Here is a 12,932-nt window from a genome sequence, read left to right as displayed (position 1 = left end):
ACTCCTCGGAAGGAAGATGGGGCAATCTACTTCCATAGTGATACTGCCTCGGAAATCCAAGAAGGGGTCGCTATGAGTTGCATCCAACTCGATGGCACATAACAACAACAATATATGGCATAAATAGACTATTAAGCATAACTCAAAATAAACAAACAGCAGAAGAGTAACCAGATGATAAGGACCTTCTAAAAATCAAATTTTTATGGGCTTCCAAAGACTTCTCCAAAAGAGTCAAAAGAGAACCTACAGATTGGGAAAAAATATTTGGAAATGACATATCTGACAAGGGACTTATCTCTAGAATTTATACAAAACTCCAACACCTCAATAACAAAAAGACAAACAATCCAATTAAAAATTGGACAGAAGACAACCAACAAACATATGAAAAAATGCTCACGATCATTAGCTATTAGAGAGATGCAAATCACAAAAATGAGATACCATCTTGCTCCAGCACTAGTAGCAAAGTTCAACGAGACAGAAAATAACAAACGCTGGTGAGAATGTGGAGAGATTGGGACTCTCATACACTGCTGGTGGGACTGTAAAATGGTACAACCACTGTGGAAAGCAGTATGGCGATTCCGTCAAAACTTGGAATTAGAAATACCATTTGACCTAGCCATTCCATTACTAGGTATATACCCTAAAGAAGTGAAAGCCATGACAAGAACAGATATATGCACACCCATGTTCATCGCAGCACTATTTACAATAGCCAAAAGATGGAAACAACCTAGGTGTCCATCCACTGAGGAATGGATAACCAAACTATGATACGTACACGCAATGGAATACTAACCAATCCTAAAGAATAATATAGAATCTGCATAACATGGATGAACTTGGAGGAGATTATGCTGAGTGAAATAAGTCAATCACAAAAGGACAAATATTGTATTAGTCTGTTATTTTAAAAGTCAAGGAAAGGTTTATCTATGGAAGGAAATTCTCTATTGGTTACCAGGAGTGAGAGGAAAGGGGAGGGAACACTGTTAGATAGGTAGAGATAAGTATTGATTTGGGTGAAGAGAAGGGCAATGTACCAAATATGAGTGATCAACATGGTAGCATTGAGGAAGAGAAAGACAGAGAGAGGTACATGGGAGCTACAGACAACAATGGTGAACCCTTTCGCACATTCAATACTGCATTGTCAGTGAAGGCAAACATGGGTATACGGGTGTTTAGATGGGTGGACAGGATGAGATAGTAGGTATGTCTATGAAGCAGGGAGTGTAGACAAGACCATGTATAGGGTTAGCAGACAATGGTCCTGTAAGTTTATTTGTATGATATGAATTCTCAGGTATATAGTAGAGCTGACAAGGGGGAATATTGTAGTCACTTCTAGGTCACAGCCAGCTACCCAGAGGGACTGAGTAGTTGAACCTGTGGGCTCTGGACCATAGTCACAGAGGACATCAAGTCAGTTGGCATGTCATACTACACAAAACATTGTTCCACCTCCTATTTGGCAAGTAGCGACTGGGATCTTAAAAGCTTGCAAGCTGCCATCTAGATGCAACGATGGGCCTCTCCTCATCCAGAGCAAAGAAGAATGAAGAAAACCAAAGAGTCATGGAAATAATTAGTCATAGTGACTGGTGCACCATGCGATCTGCAGCCTATACGACTATGAGACCAGAAGAACTAGATGGTGCCCGGCTACCACTGTCAACCACTTGGAGGGGAATCTATGTAGGAGATCCTGGATAGAGGGGGAGAACAATGTGGAACAAAACTCAAAATCCTTTGGAAAAAAAGAAGGGGGGACCAGGTTTGTTTGTCTGATAGAGCCTGGTGGAACCACTGAGACTATGCCCTCTAACTGCCCTTCAGGTCTGGAATTGAACCCACTCCTGTGGCTTGCAGCCAAACAAAAGACAGGCATATGAGTTGAACATTTACCTGAGGAAGATACACTCCTTGGAGAGAACAATTATGGGAGAAAGAAGGGCTGTTATACACTGGGAGACTGCTCAGGGGGCAGGAGTGTATGGAGGGATGGACACAGGGAAGAGGTAACTATCGGGAGGAAGTGGGAGGGGAGCTGTTTCATTGTGGTAGGTTGTGGTCAATGCCATTAGACAAAGTGTATGTGAACTGCTGTATGGAAAGTGAATTTACTCTGTAAATTTTCACACAAATCACAAAAAAACAAATGAAAATAAAGAAATAATGCACTTTCAACTGAGCCGTTTTGCCCAAGTGCTGTAGGCATCTCATCCTCCTGCAACCATAGGGAGAAAGTTGAAGTGTGCAATGGTCTCAGCCAGCAATATTTTGACAGTCAAAAACTCTACTCAGCTCCCCAGGACTGTTTGGGTTTAGGTTCCTAAGGTCTGATCCTGGGAAGGGTCATCCCTGCCCACCTCACTGGCAGAGTACTTCTTAGACTCTCACCTCCTCTCCCAGGCTCAGGTACTATCTGGTATATATGCTTCCTTCTTCAGCAGAGTCAAAGCAAATGTCCATGGGGTTCTGAAGGACTCTTAGAAGAACCGAGGAATGGCTAGAAAATGGCCTCCAGTAGGGAATGACATCTAGTATATAGTCTGTAATTCGTCCTACTCCATGTACTGATGAAGGCCCAGAAAAGAGAACTGCCTTAATGGCCAACCAAAAACCAAACTCACTGCCATCAAGTCAATTCTTACTCATTGTGACCCACACTGAGTTTCCAAGTTTGTAAATCTTTATGGAAATAGATTGCCTCATCTTCCTCTTGTGGAGCAGCTGGTGGGTTTGGACCACTGACCTTCTGGTTAGCAGCCAGATGCCCTTAACCACTATACCACCAGAGCTCCTTCTTTAATGGCTAAGAAGAGGATTAATTTTTCAAAAATTTTAAAAAATGCTGCCTGTGAATGTTCTTTTATCATCATCACAATCAAGCAAGTATCAATGCTTTGACTGACAGGCTAATGGATACAAACTGTCAAGCATTAACTCATCGTTATGCATGTTGAAAACAAGAAAATCAGTTGCCTTCTAAGTCAATTTCAATTCATGGTAACCCTGTATGTGCAGAGTAGAACTACTACATACAGTTTTTAAGGCTGTGACTGTTCACAAGCAGCTCATCAGGCCTGTCTTCCAAGGTGCCTCTTTATGGCTTCACATCTCTAACCTTTTGGTTAGTAGTTGAGCAGTTAACCATTTATACCACCCAGGGACTCCATTATATATAATACAAGGTATGATTTTAAAAGATAATGAATAGGAATAGCATGTTCAAAATGAAGGAGAAGAACAAAGAAGAGAAAATTACAAAAATCTATAATAAATGAATGCAAAAGTGTATTTAGCTGTTTGATGAAATATTATCTAAATTATATACCTATATTATAAATATCACACTTCCCAGGAGTTGAATGGTTTAAAACATGCATATACTTCAAATCCCTATCCGCACGCCTAATTGGAAAGACTAATATTAAGACATGATCATTTAAGGATTAGAGTTAGACAGTTTGGGTCAAATAAGAATCATCCTGGTTGTGTCTACTTTAAATGTAAGAGGAGCAGAAGACTTCATAGATTCTCCATGTGTGGCTCAGGGAATCACCTCCCTTGCCAGCCTCCTTCAGCTTACCATTGACCTCCCTTCTGTGTGAAATGTCTCACTAGTTAGGCCTCATATCCCTTGAGAGTATTAGGGATCTCATAACTTTTCAGGGTTTTAGGAAAAGCAGCAAGTAACCTAGTTAGAATTCTCTTTGCTTTGGGAAAGGATTCTACTTTTATGTTCTTTTCCATAGGAGCCCTCATTGTTTTGTCTTTAATCATAAAATATCCCCATTCCTGCTGCCTATTGGCATCCTCTCCTAACCCTCCCTCAAGACCCTTCCCTTTCCCCCATGGAAATCTGCTTTGGTCCAAACAAATTATTAAATTAATGTAAATGCTGTGATTTATGTGACTATGAAGATTAGGACTTACAGTGAAATAAACTGGGTCTGGGTGGTAATCTTAACTCAGAGAGGTTTTCTTTGTTCTGAAAAAATATCAGCAATGAGATAAATAACCTGGGATTGATTCCAATCTCAGCATTTCTATCCTGTTTGTGGGCATACTTTAAAAAATATTTTTCTCCCTCCTTTTGTACATTGTATTGGCTGATGGTTTCGTACTTTCAGCTTTTCAGGAAGGGGCTGCATTGAGGCCTTCTCAGGTTCAGGTGGTGCAGTTAAGCCAAGAGAAAGACTTGGAGAGAAAGAAGAAACCACTTCCTTGGCTGCTGCCACAGGCCAGGTTCACTTGAAGCAGAGTCTGGACCAAGAAACTCTGGACAATTAATTGTGCCACAGAGTGATGCCACCCAGAGGCAAAGGGGCTGGACTATTACACTCCACATGAATCAGTCACTGGCTATAAGCTGCCATGTTCCAGTAATCTCCAGGGTAGGCAGGTCCCATAAGACAAGCATAATCCTCCAGATGAGGGTAAAGGTGTGAGCCCTTAGTACACAGCACCTGCAGCTGGGAACTGGCGCACTGACTTCAGTAAAGGAAGTCTGCACAGGGTATCAACAACATCTGCTGTGGCAACCAAAAGGTTGGAAATGGAGCATCAGATTAGATTACACAATAAACCTGGAGGGGAAAATGGAGGTGATTCAAATCAGCTCTTTATTTTATAGAAAAGAAAATATAGATCAGAGTAGACTATTACTGGTAACCAGCTCTGATTCCCAGTTCTCTGATTTCTCATGAATTCAACCCACCGTATGTTTCTTGAATGCCTATATGTATAAGGCATAGTTTTAGGCACTGAACAGGGAATTTAAAGACATAAAACTCAGCTTCTGTTTAGGAACTTACAGGCTGGTGAAACATAAGGAAATGGAAGAAAGAATTAAGACATATAAACATTGTTATCATTAGGTGCCATCGAGTTAGTTTCGATTCATAGCAACCCTGTGTACAGCAGAATGAAACACTGCCTGGTCCTACACCATCCTCACAATTGTTGCCATGCTGGAGCCCATCATTGCAGCCACCATGGCAACCCATCTTGCTTTTTACTGACCCTCTGCTTTACTCAGCATGATAACCTTTTTCAGAGACTGGTCCCTTCTCTCAACATGACTAAAGTATGAGAGACAAAGTCTGGCAATTCTTGCTTCTAAGGAGCATTCCAGCTGTATTTCATCCAAGACAGATTTATTTATTCTTCTAGCAGTCCATAGTACATTCAGCATTCTTTCCTAACACCACAACTCAAATTCATTAGTTCTTCTGCAGTCTTCCATATTCATTGTCCAGCTCTCACATGCATATGAGGATATTGAAAATACCATGGCTTGGGTGAGGTGCACTTTAGTCTTCAAACTGACATCTTTGCTCTTAAACACTTTAAAGAGGTCTTTTGCAGCAGATTTGCCTAATGTAATATGTCATTTGATTTCTTGACTGCTGGTTTCATAGGTGTTGATGATGGATTCAAGTAAAATGAAAACCTTGAGAATTTCAATCCTTTCTCCATTTATCATAAATATAAATATTATGCACATTAAAATTCAGATCTTGCCACAAGAGTGAATGAATTAAGTACCAAGAGTATTTAAAGGCAACAGTGAACACAAAAAAGGACAATGTGTCTCAACAAATGGAAGCCTTCACTTCCTATGTTCCTATATTTAAAATTATAAATAAGGAAAATATCCTGAAAGGCTTCTATTTGAGAAAAGCTGAAGAGATAAATTTTGCAGATAGGGTTCTAGGAAAAGGACACACACACAGATGCAGGGATAAGTTATCTTTTTTTTTTTTTTTTGGTAGTGTTCCCTCCCCTCCCCTCCCCTCCCCGGCAACCAACAAAGAAAATTTCCTTCCATATAAAAACCTTTCCTTGACTTTTTACAGTAATGAACTAATACTGTATTTGGCCTTCTTTGATTGATTTATTTCACTTAGTATAATGTCCTCCAAATTCATCCATGTTATGCGATGAGCTATCTCATTTCAAAATGTCATTTTACTTTGAAAGTTTCTTCAATTCTTAGTCTGTGAAGGGCAGATTATTGAAAGTTTTACTTATTCAACAAGATTCTTTCAAAGCTAATGATCAAAGATCCTACATACTTTCAAGAAATATATTGAATCCAATTCCCTCTCCCCTTTCTCATTGCATATGTTTTAATACTTGAGAATTTTCTCTTTTAAACTGTCCTGTGCTGCATAAACATGTATATTGTCCACCCACTCAGATGAATGTATTGTCTTAATATTCACACACAGTCTGTGCACTGCCACTTTGGACACAGTCTAAGAGTCATTCATTTTTCATTCATTCATTAAATAATGAATAATAAGTGGCCCTATCATAGGTGCTGGGGATACAAGAATAAGAAGGGGCCTCTGATTCTGCCCTCAAGTGCCTATAGTCTAATTGGGTAAGACAAATAAACAGGAAATTATATTAAAATGTGAAATGTGCTAAAATAGAGGTTCCCCCTAAGACATTGAACCATGAATGGCTTGTGGGAGGTTTAGGGAAGTTTCTATAGGAATTTGGCTTTTCAGTTGACATCTGAGGCCCCAGTGAAGGATTACATTCCATTATTTTCTTTATAGCATGTGTCTTTAAGGGAAAAGTTTCTTTTAGAATTTTGTTCGTTGATGTTATAATCTGTCCCCTTTGTTATCCCACTAACATAGTGTTTCTCAACACTTTTTAAATTATTCTATCTTAATGAGGTTTTATAGACTGTATTTCTTAATCACCACCTTCTCCCAATGAAATTTTAATAGCAAATACTAAATCTGTTTCTGTTGTGTGGCCTCTGAGGGCCACAAATCATTCTGACATCTAAGATTTTCTTTGCCGACCCCAAACCAATTTTTGCCCCCGTGGGAGCAATATCACCCCCATTGAGAATGTATTTATTAAAGCATAAGCTCTCTGAGCTTGTACATCTTTTGCTTCCCTCTATCCTCACCCATTAACATGATACCTAGCACATTTATTGACTATTTCCACACCCCGTCTATAAACACTTCTTGTCTTTTTAATTGTTATCAAAAATTGCTATTGGAGTAATCATAGATTTATTTTGACACTTAGCACCTCATGCTACCCCACCTGCCATCTCACCAAGCTCATTCCCACCACTGGCACACACCATTCTCAGTGGCCCTATTTTGCCTGCTTTCTCAACAGAAGTAAAAGATTATGAGCCTCCATTTGGTTCCAAGGTGCGGGAGCATCCCTGTGTTGAAAGCATGAAGGACAATGTGTTGAGAGATCGAGGTCGACCAGAAATTCCCAGCTCCTGGCTCAACCACCAGGTAAGGGGTGACTGTTTTTACTAATGAGTAAGATTCATCTTGATTAGCCTGTTAGGTAGGAGAGGATTCTGAGACATCGGCTTAACTCGGAGAGCACTTCCCTGTGTGATAGTTAAGGTTGTTGTCGGCTTGGCTGGGTCTGGTTGGGTGGCTGGGCAGCTGGAGGTAGTTATTCCCCATTATGAGACTGGCAATCAACTCCATGGTAGAATCTGCTCTGAGCAGCTCAGTAACTACTTTAGGGATGTGGTCTGCTTCCCATATATAAGGAGAAGTTTTGGGATTGGTCTCTAGTCTTTTGGCACACTTGAACCCTGCACGTAGCCAAGTCATGTTTCAACAGCCTGCCATGCCCTGCTGATCTTGGGACTTCATCTGAACTTGAATTAGTGGCCTGCCATGTTGTTTGGTAACATTAGGACTGTGCCTCTTTACTTGTCAACCTTGGGCTTGTCAGCCTCAGCAGCCAGCAACTGTCTGAGTGATGAAAAGCTTCTCACTTCAGTGAGCTGAGACCAGGAGGCAGAGCTGAAGCCCAAGGTTGAGGGGCTTTGACCCAGCCCCTAGAGCCTGGCACTTTGAACTCAGACTGAAAGCTCCCAAAATTGTAAGAGAATAAACTCCAGTTTATTCATGTTCAAGCCATTCCATTTGTGGTATTTTCCTGTCAGAACAGCACCAGGTCACTCAAACAGTGACCCTATTAAATTTTGCCTATGAAGAAAATAAACTGGGATGATCCTGTTGTTATAAATTCCAGCCAGCAGGTATGTATAGTATTCAGAGATGGCTCACAGAGAAGCTTTTGAGAGGTATTTGTCACATTTTCCAAGCCTCCTTGTTTCTGGGTTAAAATGTTTGTAGCCTCTGCTTCTCACGCATGCTTTTATATAGGGAGCTTATGTTTCATTGCCTTCTGCATTCCAAGTGTCTTATTCTGGTACTCTCCAGCTCCAGAAGAAAATACTTCACAGATTGGGAAATAAGCCAGGCTTATCAGGTAACTGGTCTGGGGAGTGACTGTAGGTGAACAGGTCACATAGAAGTGTGAGCAGGCTATGCACATGGGGAGAAATGTGCATGAGCACACGTAAGAAAGAAGAGGTGGCTCCTTGCTCTGGAATACAGGAGAGCACAGGAGAAGAGGGAAATGCAAGTGATCCAATCAGACACCTATCCATTGAAGACTTGTTGTTCTTAGTTGCTACCAAGGTGGCTGTAATTTATGGTAACACTGACATTTTCAGTGTCCAAGGGGGCTTTGCCCAACACACTGGGGAAGCCTCTGACCCCCATAGCATGGTTCGCTCTGTCCTGACTGTATCCAGGTCTGTCCACTGCAGTGGGTCTTGGCTCATGCCTGCAAAGACCCAGGCTTCCTGCTCCATCTGTCTTCCCAATCGCACCTGATCTGTTGTTTGTTTCTTATCTGAAGTTGCTCGGCCCTTAGAAAAACCTATGGTGCCTGGTCCTGTCTCATCATCATGACTGTTGGTATGCTTGAGTCCATTGTTGCGGCCACAGTATGTTTTGAGTGCCTCCCAACCTGGGGGCTCATCTTTTTCTGCACTATACAGCACGATGTCCTGTCGTGCTCCATAGGGTTTTCATTGGCTTATTTTCAGAAGTAGATCACCAGCCTATTCTCCCTTGTCTATCTTGTCTGGAAGTGCTGGTGAAATCTCTCCACCATGGGTGACCCTGCTGGCATTTGAAATATCAGTGACGTAACTTCTAGCAGTACAGCAAAATGCAAACCACCACAGGATGGCAGACTGACAGAAGGGTAGTGGGTAAACATCCTAATGGCTTTTTATTTTTATTTTTTCAGGAAATGGTAGCTAGGGCAGTCCCTAGCAAGGCAGTGGTTCTGGACTTACAGGGTGGCCTACCCAAATGCTTTGTTTTAGGAGCATTTTGATGAGTGCTATGATTGGAGAAAAAGGAAAAACTGTAGTCTATTTGTGTGTGAGAGAGAGAACTGCCTATACATCTCTCACACCCAGGAAAGAGCAGCTGTGAAGAATGAGGGAGAAGAAGTGTACCCCTTTTTCACTGACAAAATCTTGTATTGCTTCTTTAGAATGAATTCCCTCATCCTGTGAAGGTGGGGGCTAAGTCATAGGTTTTTCTAAGGGCAGAGCAACTTCAGATAAGAAACAGAAACAACAGATCAGGTACGATTGGGAAGACAGATGGAGCAGGAAGCCTGGGTCTTTGCAGGCATGAGCCAAGAGCCACTGCAGTGGATAGACCTGAATACAGTCAGGACAGAGTGAACCATGCTGTGGGGGTCAGAGGCTTCCCCAGGGTGTTGGGCAAAGCCCCCGGGACACTGAAAACATCAGGCTGTTTTGTGTTAACTCTTGAAATCGGAAGCCATCAGTGTTATGTTTCTTTCAGACTCTCTTGCCTCCTCTGCTGTACAGATCTTGTAATGAAGCCATTATTCATGATGATGAAATTCTGGGAAGAATTTACATAATACGTTTTTTCTCTTAATGAGATTTGTTGCCCTATTGATTTCAAGTTAATGCTTAATATTTAATTTAATTTACTGCCTGTAATTACAGTGCCAGAGTAAAATAAATGTTACTTGTATACCAACAATAACACTCTGCTTTTAACAGGGCCATCAATCAATACTGTCAATTAGGTGAATTATACAATTAATTCAACATCATGAACTCGGGATGGGGAGGAAGAGAGAAGCTTAGGACTGTGGGGAAATTTATTGTTATTAGCAAGCAAATAGGGGATGTACCAGCTCTCCAAGATGGGGTGGGATTTATCTGCTCTACCTGGGCCACCCTGTTTGAGGGGTCACCTTGTTGATCCTCTGAATGGCAGGAACACATTCTCTTTCTGCCTGTTGGTCTCTTTATTTAATCCTTGATTTGCAAAAAGGACTTGACATGGCTAACAAAACTGTTCAGAATGCAAAATAAAAATTAAAGCAGCAAGGGGAGACTTTGACACTTATTGAGCAGCATTTCCTGAATGAGGTCTTTGAATGGGACCTTTATGGAGTAGAAGTGCTCCGTCCGTTTCCCTTGCCCATAATGCAGGCCTTTCTTCTGCAGTGCCACTGGGTGGGTTCATTCCACAAACCTTTAGATTAGCAGCTGATTGCAAGCTGCTTGTGCCACGATAGGCTGAATCCTATGAAACTGCCCAGGGTCAAGCATGTCCGACCTACAAAGACAGCTGTTTCATATAACCCATCCTAACATTGTAGGAGAGTAATGAGGCATAGCCAAGGTCCTCCTGGATGGCTATGGGAAGCTATGACTAAATCACTTTACAGAGCATGTGTGGACTTGGCAAAATGAAACCAGGTTAATACCCATACACTAGGAGATCTGGTAGAGTAGTGCCTAAGGCACTTGACCACTAACCAGAAGATTGGCAGTTCAAACCCACAAGCCACTCCTCAGAAGGAAGGTTGAGCAATCTACTTCATAATGATACCACCTCAGAAACCCAAGGAGGGGTCACTATGAGTCAGGTCCGGCTTAACGGCACATAATAACAAGAAACAACACTGTGACTAGGGTACTCAGCCCTGTTAAAATAGAAAGGTGTGAAGATGGTGTTAGAGGCCACCTCATGGGGAAATTCCAAAAGTATTGGGGATGCTGCTGTACCTAACAAGCCTACTGAAGGGTCCATGTAATGTCTCTCCATTTCACAACCTGCTGTGATCAAATGGGACTAGAGCATATAGGTACAGCATGTCCCTAGAGCAGCCACCAACTGCACAGCCCCTCTTCCCACAGAGAAGGGGCTGCCTCCTCCACCAGCCTAGCTCCTGGCATCCACTGGGCACTTTATCAGACTTGGTCACGCACAGGTTCTTTCACACCCGGCCTGCAGTGCAAGACCTAGGTCTGGCGAGTCTCCTTGTCCCCCATGGACCCTACCAACTCACACCACCCTTTGGGCTTCTTTCCCACTGCAGGGCATCCAGATGGTGTGTGAGACACTGACCGAGTGCTGGGACCATGACCCCGAGGCTCGTCTCACAGCCCAGTGCGTGGCAGAGCGCTTCAGTGAGCTGGAGCACCTGGACAGACTCTCGGGGAGGAGCTGCTCTGAAGAGAAGATTCCCGAAGATGGCTCACTGAACACTACCAAATAGTTTTCCCTGGGCTGGCTGGACCGAGTCCAAACAGGCCACCCCTTTTGCCAAAGAACAGAGGCGGCAGGAAGCTGCCCCTGGACTGATGCTTCCTGGAAAACCAAGGGGGTCACCCCCTCCCCGTAAGGTGTGAGGATATGCAGAAACAACTGCAGTGGGGAGTGGGTACCATAAAGTGTTCTATGCCTTTGACATTGTCATAGGATAAGCTGTGTTAGCACTGCCTCAGGAAATGAGATTGATTTTTACAATAGCCAATAACATTTGCACTTTATTAATGCCTGTATATAAAAATGGAATAGCTATGTTTTATAAATATATATAGATATATGTTTATATATACAGCCATACTCTGAAAGGAGACAAGGAAAAAGATCAAATAATCCCAGGAAACTGGTTTTAATGGAGAGCTCCAAAATCAGGCAGAGGAGGAGGTGACCCATGAGAGCATTAGCACTTGACAATCAATCACACACGCTATGGTTCTCTGATGATGCAATGAGAGACTTGGCATTAGGCTCCTAGTTGCAGAGCTTGCTATTGCCTTGTTGTACTCACTTTTGCGAAATCCGAATTCCCTGCTTGTGGGTTCTCTTCTGGCCAAGGAGAGAGAGACCATTGCACTGTTTGGGGACCAGTGTCCCTGGTATTCCTGTGTATGGTTGTTTCTCATGGCTTTTTCCCTTGAGCTTCAAACCTCACATTTGGTGTATGAATCTATTGGGCTCCCTCAATCTAGCTAAGAAACTCTGTCCCATCGCTAATAGTTTAAACGTTTTGAGGCCCACTTTTTACCTTCATACACTGTATGAAAAATCAGAAGAATAAATTTCTAAACCTACTAAATTAGCTGTCTTCTGTTTGCCACACCTTCCACTAATGAGAAATTGGTCTTTTTTCCATTTCTTCCAGTACCTATTATCTCTATTCTCCATTCCCCTCCCTTCACTCTTTCCTAAAAGGGAAAAATATGCCCCTCGGGTTTGTCATGTTTCATTTCTCGAACACTCTTGGTTTTAGTCACTACCTTTCTATGAAAACACCAGTGGATTCCATCTTTCCTAGGCTCCTGAACACCCAGGTATGCTTGAGCCTAGTGGAAAGGATTTGAGTGACACGATACTGCCACTTTCAGGACTATTTCCTTAGGCAGTCTGAATATATGTTTGTTTGGCCAGCATAGCACTTAAAAAAATTGAGCCACTATTTAAATATTTGATTATTAAAAAGAAAACTCAGAATCCTGGGTGGGTGAGGAAAACCAATGGTTTCCAATCCTCTCCAGTCCAGTCCACAACATTCACAAAGCAAAGGTGTGTACACACTGAAAAGCAGCTTTACTTCTAAGCATTTGCCAATGCCCACCTTCACCCTGGTCTGGGATTTAACCAGGGTGCCTAAGGCACTTGACTGCTAACCAGAAGGCTGGCGGTTCAAACCCACCAGCCACTCCTTGGAAGGAAGATGGGGCAATCTACCTCCGTAGTGAT

The 12,932-nt window shown here is 42.3% G+C and overlaps 1 protein-coding gene across 1 annotated transcript in view; it reads left to right on the top strand.

The window, feature by feature from the left end:
• TGFBR2 (transforming growth factor beta receptor 2) overlaps nucleotides 1-11,442 on the top strand; it is a 108,015-nt gene extending 96,573 nt beyond the window's left edge. Inside the window, exons 6-7 of the mRNA XM_007957366.2 lie at nucleotides 7,174-7,301; nucleotides 11,263-11,442. Coding sequence (XP_007955557.1) covers nucleotides 7,174-7,301; nucleotides 11,263-11,442 — 308 coding nt within the window. The remainder of the gene's footprint in view (nucleotides 1-7,173; nucleotides 7,302-11,262) is intronic.
• Nucleotides 11,443-12,932: the final 1,490 nt, after the last annotated feature.

Source organism: Orycteropus afer, unplaced genomic scaffold (genome assembly GCF_000298275.1).
Source record: "Orycteropus afer afer isolate SDZICR_OR568_19922 unplaced genomic scaffold, OryAfe1.0 scaffold00734, whole genome shotgun sequence".
Classification (NCBI taxonomy): Eukaryota; Metazoa; Chordata; class Mammalia; order Tubulidentata; family Orycteropodidae; genus Orycteropus; species Orycteropus afer.
The sequence above is the reverse complement of the archived record's forward strand: the minus strand, read 5'-3'. Positions and strand labels throughout refer to the sequence as shown.